The 13,130-nt window shown below is 31.2% G+C and overlaps 1 protein-coding gene across 1 annotated transcript; it reads left to right on the top strand.

The window, feature by feature from the left end:
• Positions 1-10,589: 10,589 nt before the first annotated feature.
• On the top strand, positions 10,590-12,802 carry LOC149059016 (uncharacterized). The gene is made up of 2 exons (XM_089218527.1): positions 10,590-12,034; positions 12,755-12,802. The coding sequence occupies exons 1-2, from the start codon at positions 10,628-10,630 to the stop codon at positions 12,800-12,802; spliced, it is 1,455 nt and encodes a 484-aa protein (XP_089074653.1). The 5' UTR covers positions 10,590-10,627.
• The last annotated feature ends 328 nt before the right edge of the window (positions 12,803-13,130 follow it).

Here is a 13,130-nt window from a genome sequence, read left to right as displayed (position 1 = left end):
ATAAATAAAAAATAATATTATTTCATTGCTTGAAAATAAAACAAATTACAAAATGTAAACAAATACCGTGTTATATCATGGGTAAATCCATAGTACCTTTTGTGAGGTAAAATTCCACGCATTGTTTGTATAGTTGTTCGTTTAATTGTCGTGTCTCGTGCTTAAATTTATAATAAAAATAGTATTAAGTGAACGTGGTAAACAACTAATTATTTACCAAAATTATAAATTTTTCATAAGGAATTTACCAAAAAAAGCATAAATGGCGGTGCGCACACAAAAGTTGCAACTAAAAGCTGTACATAGTTGAGGGTAAAACTTTTTTATGGTTGTGCGGATTAAGGCGTAGTTTCGACGCGTACCGTTGACAGTTCGAATCCCGGTCACGGGCGGCATTGCTTTCTGGGCAATTCACGCTGTCTAAAAAGTAGAAAGATAGGCTGCCGCCCTCTATCCGGTCATGGAAGAAACCTCCCACATAAAAATTTAAAACTATTAATATTTTTTCAATGTTTTAAAATGATTTTTCCAAAAATATTATGTTTATTAAATATTTAAAAGGGAATGTTTCAAAAATATTTTCAATACATTGCGTACTAAATATTAATATAGCATTTCTAAACAAATATTATGAAAATATTTGTTTGCCACATATTTAAACTAAAATATTTTTAATACATTGCGTATAAAATATTACCAATCCATTTTTCTTCAAATATTCTTAAAATGGTTACTGTTCAAATATTTAAGATCAATTATAATCAAAACGTTTTTAAAATACTATCTATCAAATATTAAAATTGTATTTCTTGACGTACTATGTTTTCAAAAAATATTGGTTTCCCGAATATTTTAACTGAAATATGACCAACAAATTTTCATAATATTGCTATGTAAAATATATATGTATTTAAAAAAATTGCACTTTATCTATATTATATAATAATTTAGCTATAGTATATTTATACATTTCTCTATGGTAATTATAGGGATGGGATTTAATGCCTTAAATAAACTCAAACAATGCAAAAATGAATTTAAAACTATAATTAAATGCATTTATTTTAAGTATAGCCAAAAAATTGGGAAAAAAACAATTATTTTTTGAATTATTGTTACCTGTGTTTAGTCTGGAAGTACTAATTGGTTAATAATTCAGTAATACTTATCGAGACTTATAGGCAATAAAGTTATAGCTATATGATAAAATTGTTATCGACGATAAGTTGTACAATATAGTGCTATATAATTTATTATTCGTGCCGTCTGCAGTTTTCCGAACGTCTAGCTCTTATTAATCGCAACAACTTATTTTGTTCATTTGATGAACAAATTGTGAAAAATGCTCTAAAAACTAAGAAAATGAATTAAAATTGTCAAAAAATGAAAAAAAAATAACTTTATAATAATCATCAGTATCACCAAAAACACATTTTATACTTAATATACGGTATATGGACCAATAATGTTTCAAAACACCAGAATAAAAGATGCTTTTGCATCAAAATCCCAGCCCTAGTTATATAATATTATATATATTATATTAGTTATGATAATAATAATTCATGCGGTTGTGTAAACTAGAAAATATCAAACTTCGGAAGTGTATAACTTCCAAAATAATTATTTTCGCTCTATCGTTCTCAACTAGTCACTCAATAGTTATGTTGAGTTTATATGCTGCGAATCTTAAAAATTGCTTCTGGACTTTTTCAATAATCTCGATGTTGGATTAGTATAGGGGCTCCAAATAGGAGATCCATACTCTAGGATGGATCTAACTAAAGCGCAATAAAGTAACTTTAGTGAATCCAAATTTTTAAAATCAGATGAATGACGCTTAACAAAGCCTAGCACACGAAGTGATTTTTTACTATACATTCTATATGCTCCTGAAAATTTAAATGATGGGTTAAGGTTACGCCTAGGTCTTTGATAGATGAGATTGAAATAATTTTAATATTGTTTATATAATAAGTAAAATTAATATATTCCCTAGGCCTATAGAAGCACATCGAGAAACATTTATTAATGTTTTAGCTCATTCCCCAAACCTTGCACCAATTATACAAGGTATTTAATTCCTCTTGAAGAATTAAACAGTCACAAATTGAAGAAATACGAGAATAAATTTTTAGATCATCAGCAAAAAATAAGAAGTGACATTTGCTTAAAACTAATTGGTGGCGCTACTAGCGTTCAGTGCTAATATAAATATAAGAAAACAATAACACCGAATGCGCTTTCACACTATGAAATAGAAATGATGAATAAAAACTACTAATCTATGTACGTGCGTGATTCGACTATATAATAAATGCAGTATAAATTAATAATATGATAAAAATAAATGTAACCAATATAAATTGATTAATATAATATAAATATATGAATGGGTGCTTGATTAGCACTGAATATAATATAAAATGAATATGTGTTTGATTAGCACACAGGAATAAATACAATATGAATAGTTTTGGTATAAGTATGAAAGTATATGCCTCAGTCGGCTAAAATATACAAATGAATATAATACAATTTCATGTATGTGCCTTAGTCGGCCAGAACAAAAAATATAGTATAATATGTATATAAAACAAAATACTCACCGTACCGGGAACGTATATATAATAATAATACAAAAACAAATATTATAATAATAACAACAACCGCACACGTGCGACTGCTTTAAAGTAACCGCTGACGTGTAAGTAACAGGACAATGCGCCACAAACGAACTATATTTGACCACTCTGCAGGGAAAAATAAAATATAATAGATGAAGATAGATTGAATCTCAACGATACTTTACCGAAAAAAGTTTGAAACCTTGAAAACAATGCAAAAAAGAAGAAGGCTCAGAGCTGGTGCGTCCAGCTCAGGGGGTGGCTGTAGTTTAATTTGTATGATGCAAGGAAAAGGGCGAGCGACATAGTGACCGTATATAAAAAAAAAATTATATTAAGTCGTTATATTTGGTACACTGTTACAGTGTAGCTTAATATGAAAATTTAACACATCAGATTCAATTTTTTTTTCATGACAATTTTCAAATGAACATATTATTATGTTTAAACCACGAGATTTTTGTTTTACGCGGCATTTGACGTGCTGAATTATTTTTTTTCACATTAAATGAAACATCACAACTATCACAAAAGTATGTTACACTTTAAGCTTTTTGTAGAGAAATTTAATTCACTATGTTTAGTACGTCTGTGTTTATAAAACCCAGATTCTGACACATACGTCGATTCACAAAATTCACAACGATACGTATTAATAATTATTACCAACCATAAGAAAAAAACTGCAACAACGAAGTGCAAATTGCAAACAAAATACTATTGATTATTGAACTGTTTACAGTTTTACATAATACCTAAATGCTGTATTTTTGTTCTATATTATGCAAAACCCACAAGACGCGGGGGACAGATGTCATGCTGGTTAGGTTTTATCTAAAGTACATTACTTCCAATAATAATTATCAACAATGGTAAAATGATAAGCGGCATAATGACGTCATGGACAGTGAGACATTTTTCCTGCTATGATCCATTCATATTTTATCAGATCACTATATAAATAAAAGTATTATATTGTAAGGTATTATTATATTGAGAATATGGTCACACTGACGCTCGCCCTTTTGATTACTTCATAATGGTGTACAGTCATATAAATTGTTCTGTGGTCATAGATAATATATTATAGTGGATAGGCCATCAGCCACGATTGGATCTGCGCCGGGACAAATCCCAACGTTCCTAGTGCTTACCGCGCATGCGTCAGGACTTAAGATTTTGACAACATAATTTCTTATCAATGAATTTTATGCTTATCATAGTCGTGAAGGTCACTATTCTTATTGGTCTATATTTCCCGCGCAATATTTGAAATATTAAATATTCTGTCATGTATATATAATATATATGTTAACTAATAATGTAGTCAGTAGCTTTTTTTTTTTAATGTAATATTTGAATAATAGCATACTTTTTTTCATAGTCTAAATAAAAATAAAAATTTCATTTTTATACAATAATATATTTTATAATTTTATTACCAAATATCATTTCAATTAATTGGACTTGTTCCTAGTTGTACATTGTCTTATGGTGGACATGTTGAACAATTGTATACAACTTGTTGTGGATTACTATTATGATTTAATAAATAATAACACAAACATATTTTACAATTCTTTATTGTTAACTGTATAAACCGTAGGTAATGATGCACTTTAAAATACACAAACTATTTAAAAAATTAAATTAAATGTATTCTTAAATGTTTTTACAAGGTTAATACTAAGCATTAGGATACAATAAGATAAGTATATGATACTACAAAATGTCAACAGATAGGTAATAAAATATAAAATTTATTAGTATTGTAGTGTGATAAGTGATAGCCCTGCCTGCTCGTGCCGCCGAGGCGACGATTAGTTATTAGTGATTAGTCACTATAGACTGATTAGTCAGTCTTGTGCCGTCTTGTGTTGTGTGCGTGTGTCAGCGGAGTGTCCGGACTGCACACGCTCACGGGCACTAATTAGTTTTTGTCTTATAATATATTATTACGTTGTTTATTACTACTGTTTACTTATTCATTGTTATGTAAATGTTAATATTATTAAAATATAAAATATATATATATATATATATATAATCGTGTCAAGTTTGTAGTAACGGCCGTCTATGCGTGGCCCTACAGTTCAGAAGTGGGATTAACCTAACCTAACGCCCTCAAAGTAATTGTGTATTGTCATTATCGCGAAATTAGTCGTCGAGTCGTTCGGTTTGTGTCGCATATTTTGTTTTGCCTAACTTCTATTGATTCAAAATGGATGACGGTCAAACGGGTCAGAAGGACGCCGAAAACCACGAGGTTTGGTCGTCTAGCCGTTTACGAAGCGGGTCGCAGCAGGCTACAGTGCAGCCACCATTGCAGCCCCAAGTGTCTACGGAGCAGCTTTGTTCGCAGTCAATAACAAACATGTTACCACCAAATACTAACCAGTCGTCCGGGAGTGTAACCACTACCAGTGATAGTGGAATGCGAGATGCATTGACAGCGCTAATAGTCGAGCAGAACCGATTGTTGTTATCACGGATATTGCGTAATGAAGACAATAACAATGATAACATACGTGCGCAGTCAACACGTTCGCCGTCAACTTCTAATAACGGTTACTACGTCATGCCAGACTTTAATAATTCGATTAGTACTTTTTCTGGACGTGAATCTAATACGGATGCGAGAGCATGGTTGAAATCCGTTGAAGGTGTGGCAAAATTGCATAATTGGCCAGACAGTTTCAAACTAGAAATAGTGCGTACAAAATTGGATGGTCCGTCAAAAAATTGGTACGTTGGTCGTACATTTTCAAGTTGGGGTAGTTTTGTTGACCAGTTTAATAATACATTTGTGGGAAACGAGTTGTGCACAGTTGATCGCGTAAGAATTCTGTCGAACCGCGTTCAAACCAAGGGCGAGTGCGTCATAGAGTATTTTCACCACAAAGCACGCCTCTGCCGTGAAATCTCGTTACCGTTTAACGAAACTAAACAACAGATAGTTGAAGGTGTTTATTCTCACGATTTATGTAACTATTTGATAGCGCGCACACATTTAAGTGAAGACGAATTATTAGCTGATATTAATTCTTACAATAATCTGAAAAATGCCAGGATCAATCGAATCCGATCGACCGAGCCTGCTAAAACAACTCAAAGTTATACCGGCAATCGAAAAGCCAGTTCTGACAACCGCGATAGAGATCGGAATACGGTACAACGATCCACTATTGATACAAGAATGAAGCCGTCAAGGGATACGTCGAGTGTCACGTGCTATAGCTGTGGAAAGATCGGGCATCTGGCGTCTTCGTGTCCAACGAGAACCTGTCATAGCTGTCATTCAACGGGTCATTCGGCGCGGAACTGTCCAGGTCGCCAAGGTGAGCGTCAAGACAACAACGGTGGTGAGCATGTCTCTGTTTTGGAACGGTCCCCCACACATATTGTACCCCCATATATGTTAAATGTTAGCATTAAGTTTCCCAATAGTGAGTCTATCGATGTACAAGCATTAGTAGATACGGGTAGTCCTGTTAGTCTAATTAAATCGACTGTTGTCCCATACGTGTCTGGGGTCGTGCCTCCAAAATCGGATTTAGTAGGTATTAATGGTTCTAAACTAAATATAGTAGACCAGTTTGATGCGAATATTTTTCATAGTGAACTTGATGCCCCGATTAATTTATGTTTTCACGTGGTGCCCGGCAATGCCATGAGAAATGATTGCCTATTGGGTAGTAATTTTTTATCTCACCCTAGAGTAAATTTAAACGTGCCAGATGGTCATTTTGAAGTAAGCTTTAAAAAAGTTGATAATAATATATCGTTTGCCGAAATTTTATCTGTTAATTACACTGATTATAAAAGAGATGATGCTGATATTAATTTGAATGTTGAGGATACTCTGCCGGATGATATTAAACAAAAAGTTAAAAAAATATATGTAGAGTCCTATGTTAACCATGAAAGTGTCATTAGTACAGCTGATGACTATCGTCCTGAGATACGCATCATATTAAAAAATGATAAACAGTTTTATTTTCGCCCCCGGCGTTTGTCTTTTTTCGAAAAAGACTGCCTACAAAAAATGTTAGATAACATGTTGACCAAAGGGATTATTCAACGTAGTAGTTCCGAATACAGTAGCCCCATAGTACTGGTTAAGAAAAAGAATGGAGATTTTAGGATGTGTGTTGATTACCGCGAGTTAAATAAATATGTTGTGAAAGACCGATACCCGCTGCCGTTAATAGACGATAATTTAGATTTATTACGCGGGAAAAAATATTTTACATGCTTGGACCTAAAGGATGGGTTTCATCATATATATGTTGCAGACGATTCGATTAAGTTTACATCTTTTACGACACCATTAGGGCAGTTCGAGTTTTTAAAAATGCCGTTTGGGTTAGCTAATGGGCCTTCGTGTTTTAGCCGGTTTATTCAAAATGTTTTCGACGAATTTATTCGTAAAAATGAGGTGATCGTATATTTTGACGATATTATGCTAGCCACAGAAACTATTGAAGGGCATTTAGAGCTCCTGTCTAGAGTATTAAAAGTAATGAAAAATAAACAGTTAGAGATCCGTCTAGACAAAAGTCAATTTTTGAAATGTGAGGTAATTTACTTAGGTTATTGTGTAAATCAGTACGGTATTCAACCGAATCCTAAAAACGTCTCAATAATTGAAAACTACCCTGTACCACAAAATAATAAAGAACTCCAAAGTTTCATTGGTTTATCGTCTTATTTTCGACGATTCATTCCGAATTTTGCAATTATTGCTAAACCACTTTATAGCTTGCTCAAAAAAGATATTCCATACGAGTTTGGAGAGGAGCAAATGAGGTCGTTCGATTCTATTAAATCAAAACTCGGGGAACAACCGTTATTAGCCATTTATAATCCCAATGCAATAACAGAGCTTCACTGTGATGCTAGTAGCCATGGATATGGTTCAATTTTGTTTCAGAAGCAACCCGATAATCATTTCCATCCGATTTTTTATTATAGTCATAGGACTACTGAGTCCGAATCGCGTTACCATAGTTATGAGCTAGAAATGTTAGCTATTATAAATTCTATTAAGCGTTTCCGCGTATATTTACAAGGTATAAAATTTAAGATAGTAACCGATTGTAATAGTGTTGCACTGACGCTAAAAAAAAAAGATATAAACCCTCGAATCGCTAGGTGGGCCATGTTTTTGCAAAATTTTTTGTATGAGATAGAGCATAGGTCCGGGTCGCAAATGCAGCACGTTGACGCGTTAAGTCGTTGTAAGCATATTTTAGTAATAGAAGGTTGTACATTTAATCAGGCCCTTGCTATTAAACAACAAACTGACCCCGAAATTAGTTCTATTTCCAGAGAACTAGAACGCTCAGAACACCCACAGTTTGAATTACGTAACGGGTTAATATATCGAAAAAATAATGATAGATTACTATTTTACGTACCGACTAGCATGCGTGACCAAGTAATCCGTTCCTGTCATGACGACATGTGTCACGTAGGAACAAATAAAACTATTGAGTTAATTAAACAAATTTACTGGTTTCCGAAATTAAGTGATCACGTTAAGACATATATTAGCAACTGTCTCAAATGTATTATATTTTCGCCTAAAAACGGTAAGGACGAAGGGTTATTAAATTTAATCGACAAGGGAGACAAACCATTTCAGACAATTCATATTGACCATTATGGTCCGTTAAACCAAACTTTTGGTCGTTTCAGACACATTTTGGTTGTGGTGGACGCATTTAGTAAGTTTTTAAATTTGTATCCAGTCCGCACAGTTGCCGCTAAAGAATCATGTTTACGATTAACACAATACTTTTTACACTATAGTAAACCGATCAAAATAATATCGGACCGTGGGTCATGTTTTCGTTCTGACGTGTTTAAAGAGTTTTGCGAGCGATATGATATTAAACATATAAAAACAGCAGTAGGTACGCCGTCGGCAAACGGACAGGTAGAACGATACAACAGAGGGTTAACGGTTATGTTATCAAAACTTATGCACGAGCATAGTCAAAATTGGAATGAATATTTGTATCAAATACAGTTTGCTGTAAATAATACTTTTAATAGATCGATACAAAATACACCTAGTAAATTATTATTTGGTATTGATCAAATAGGAGAGCCAACAGATTATGTTAGATTATACTTACAAGCGCTTAATGAAACTGAAAATGATCAACGTAATTTTGATAAAATTAGGCAAAATGCTCAGGAAAACATACGCATAGGACAACTAAATAATAAGGCTTACTATGATTCGACTAAACGACCGGCCATGCAGTACTCTGTCGGCGAGTATGTCATGATTAAAAATGTTGACACTACCCCAAATATTTGTAAAAAATTATTGCCTAAATTCAAAGGTCCATATAAGATAGATAAGGTCCTTCCCAATGACCGATATATTGTTTCTGATATTGAAGGGCACCAGGTGACCCAAATACCTTTGAATACAGTCGTGGCCGCGAGAGACATAAAACATTGGGTTAAACAGTATTAATTTTTTTTTTTTTTTTTTTGATTTTGTATGTTAAAAAAAAAAAATGTATTTTTTTTTTAAGTATTACCTACTAGGTACTATCAGTGAGTGTTCGCTTATTATTATTATTATTTAATTTTTATTGTTCTTATTTTATTTTCATTGTATACATGATATTATACTTGATCTGTTATTTTTTTTTAATTATTATGTTGTGTTATACGGATCGAGGACGATCCGAACGTCAGGATGGCCGAGCTGTAGTGTGATAAGTGATAGCCCTGCCTGCTCGTGCCGCCGAGGCGACGATTAGTTATTAGTGATTAGTCACTATAGACTGATTAGTCAGTCTTGTGCCGTCTTGTGTTGTGTGCGTGTGTCAGCGGAGTGTCCGGACTGCACACGCTCACGGGCACTCATTAGTTTTTGTCTTATAATATATTATTACGTTGTTTATTACTACTGTTTACTTATTCATTGTTATGTAAATGTTAATATTATTAAAATATAAAATATATATATATATATATATATATTTAATCGTGTCAAGTTTGTAGTAACGGCCGTCTATGCGTGGCCCTACAGTATCTGATATCTGTAGTTATTTATACATAAATTTTGGTATTGGAAATGCCTTAAAATTGATTACTACTTTTTCACCACAGGTTATAGACAAAGTATGTTACAAATGTAATTACTGCAATGAAACGTTTAATTTAAAAAAAAAACTAGCTAAACACATTGGTCTTCACATGAATCGCACTAATCTGCATACAAATATTATATGCCAACATGATAATTGTAGTACAAAACTAAAAACTTTTAAATTACTCATAAGTCACTTACAAACTGACCATAACCAGACAATGAAAGTAGAATTAATCAACTTTAATACAATGGAAGGTAAATATTAAAAATTTTAACGAAAAAATAGATATAATATGTTTTAATTTAAGATACTTCATACTCACTCACACTTATTAATTTTTTAAATAATTATTTATAAATTTATAATATTATATTATGTTAAGAGTTATATGAATGGAAAAAACAAATAGAAGACAAAAATAGTAGTCAATATGTTATTACATCAAAAAAACAGCGCGGTAGTGTAGAATATATATATTTTGATTGTCATAGATCGTATAATCCACGTCTTTCAAGACATAAATATAAATTTACATTATCATAGCATACTTACGTTTTACATTGTAACACTACTTTTAGGTAAATTATCCATGGGTATACCAGTACAGAGGATATTAAATGATGTCCGTGATTCTGCAACTGGAAAAGAAATACAACGCATACATCTATTAGAGAAAAAAGATTTACATAATATCAGAAGAGACTTCAACATAACTTATTCTACAAAACATCATGAAAATGATGCTGTAAGTGTTAAATTATGGGTAGACCGAATGAAAAGTAAAGATGATCATCATAGTCCAATTTTATACTTTAAACCACAAGGAGAAATAGATCTCAATGTTAACATTTTACAGAAAATGATTTTTGTTTGATTATAATGACACAATATCAATCAGAAATGCTTGTTCAATTTGGCCATGATAAAATATGTATTGATGGTACCCATGGCTTAAACACCTATAATTTTCAACTATACACAATTGTTGTCATTGATGAATATGGAAATGGATATCCAGTTGCTTTCTGCTTTTCCAATAAATCAGATACTACAACATATAAACATTTCTTTCAACATATTAAAAATGTTGTTGGTAAAATAAATGCATATATTTTTATGTCTGATGACGAACAAGCATTTTATAATGCTTGGAGTGGCGTGATGGGGCCAGTTCAAAAGCAGTTATTATGCACATGGCATGTCTTAAGAAATTGGTTTAAAAATTTATGTAAAATACGTAACAATGAAAAAAAAAATCTTGTTTATAAAACCATAAAAACATTATTGCATGAGACTGATGAAGGAGCATTTTATGTTGAATTATCTCAAGTAACATCACAACTCTTAAATGATCCAGATACAGTTGAATTTGGTAAATATTTTGTGAACAATTATTCAACAAGAGTTGAAAAATGGGCTTATTTCAACAGAAAACATTGTGGAATAAACACTAATATGTATTTAGAAGCATTACACAAAATTATTAAACATTCTTACCTTGACGGAAAACAATGTAAGCGACTGGACTTGGCTATTGATGCTTTAATGTCATTAGTACGTGACAAGAGTTTTGAAAGAATGATCAAAATGTCCAAACAACAAAAAAGATCTTCAAAGTTAATACAAATTATTGCAAGTCACAATAAAAGTACTAATATATTATCAAGTATGATTAAAAATGTTGAAGACTTCTGGATAGTTACATCTGTAAAATGTACAACTATTACGTACAAAGTAGAGAAAACAGTTGCAACTTGTCATAATTGTGTACTATGCTGTAATGTATGCAAAATTTGTATTCATACATATAAATGTACTTGTAAGGACAATGTTATATATTTAAATATTTGTAAACACATTCATGCATGCGCTAGGGAAAATAAATCAATATCAAATGATACATCAATAACTTCTCGAATAGTGTTTGAAAATAATTTAGTTATAGATAATCAATTAAAACCTTTTGAACCAAAGAAAGAATCAGAAAAAAGTCTCCAAATAAGAAGCAAAATGGAAATGATGATTGGTATGTATAATAGATCTAACTTACCGGAAGATGATGAAAATAGCGTTATGAAATATAGTAATAAAATATTAACTTTACTTTCCAAAAATGAAGACACAAATTTAAAAAAAACTGATATTAATAATAAAAGAAAAATTGAATCCCAAGTACGTTTTAAGAACAGTAAAAAATTAAAAACTTCCGAATATATAAATATGAGTTCAGCAGAAGAAAATATTATCAGAACATCTTTACTAGGTAAAAATAATGATGTATTAATTGTAAGTGAAGATAAATTTAATCATACTTACTTATAGTTTTAACAAATTAAAATATTGACCAATGACAATTGTTTATTAATTATTATTATAAGGTTATTTATAAGATTATTTATATTATATTTTATATAATTTTTTTTTTTGTATTTTTGTGTGTTATTGTCATAGAATATGTCTATGGTTATTGTACAATGACTACATTGATTTTTATTATTATTTATTAACGAAATACGAAACGAATGTCGAATATTGATTATTGTGTAATGTTGTATTGTTCAATTATTGTTGTGTAATTAATAATTAATAATAATTAATAATTATTATTAATTAAATTTTAAACTCTGATAAGAATAGAAATCGTTGATAAGAAATTATGTTGTCAAAATGCCAAGTCCTGACGCATGCGCGGTAATCACTTGGAACGTTGGGATTTGTCCCGGCGCAGATCCAATCGTCATCAGCCGGCTTCTTCGTGCGTTCCCGAATGATAAGCTACGGGGTAATACATTTTTTATCCCATGAACAAATCTTTTTTTCTTTTTTATTTAAATTTAAAACAAACTAAATTATTTTAGCCAGTAAGTGCTTTTATAATTGGTAAATGGAAATTAATAACGATAAGCCCATACTCCATAACACGGTATAATATGATAAAATATAAATATAAAATATAAATAAAGACAAAATTACTTATATATAATAATTCATTATATTTGTATTTAGGTAATAAGTGATTTGGTTGTAATCTACCGTGGTAACAACAGTCAATAAAATATATAAAATAAATTAATACCCGCTAATGAAGATTGCTTTAAACTGTAATTCTGAATTCTGTTGAATTTTAGATTATTCAAAATTGTGTTTTAAGGGGATCGCAGCAGACGAATTTTTCAAGTTTTTTAGACCAATAAGCGGTAATAAACTACATATACTTTGGAATTTCCTATTTTAATTTTTTATACATGTATGAACTGTTTGACAAAATATCTAGGTTATTTAGGAAGTAGATTTTCAATTTTAAAAGACCTTAAAATAACGATTTTTTTTTCAAAAATTCCATGAAATAATTACATTACATTTGTATTTATTTTGGGCACAT

Source organism: Diuraphis noxia, unplaced genomic scaffold (assembly GCF_037042655.1).
Source record: "Diuraphis noxia isolate RWA-SAM2 unplaced genomic scaffold, SU_Dnox_SAM2 contig0002, whole genome shotgun sequence".
NCBI lineage: Eukaryota > Metazoa > Arthropoda > Insecta > Hemiptera > Aphididae > Diuraphis > Diuraphis noxia.
This window is presented reverse-complemented; position numbering and strand designations above follow the sequence as displayed.

What these genes read in the sequence shown, in the direction of transcription:
- LOC149059016 (XM_089218527.1), top strand. Translation starts at nt 10,628, where the DNA reads ATGACACAATATCAATCAGAAATGCTTGTTCAATTTGGCCATGATAAA. An exon ending in AAAATAATGATGTATTAATT is followed by an intron (nt 12,035 to 12,754) that starts GTAAGTGAAGAT and finishes ATTTGTATTTAG; the next exon opens with GTAATAAGTGATTTGGTTGT.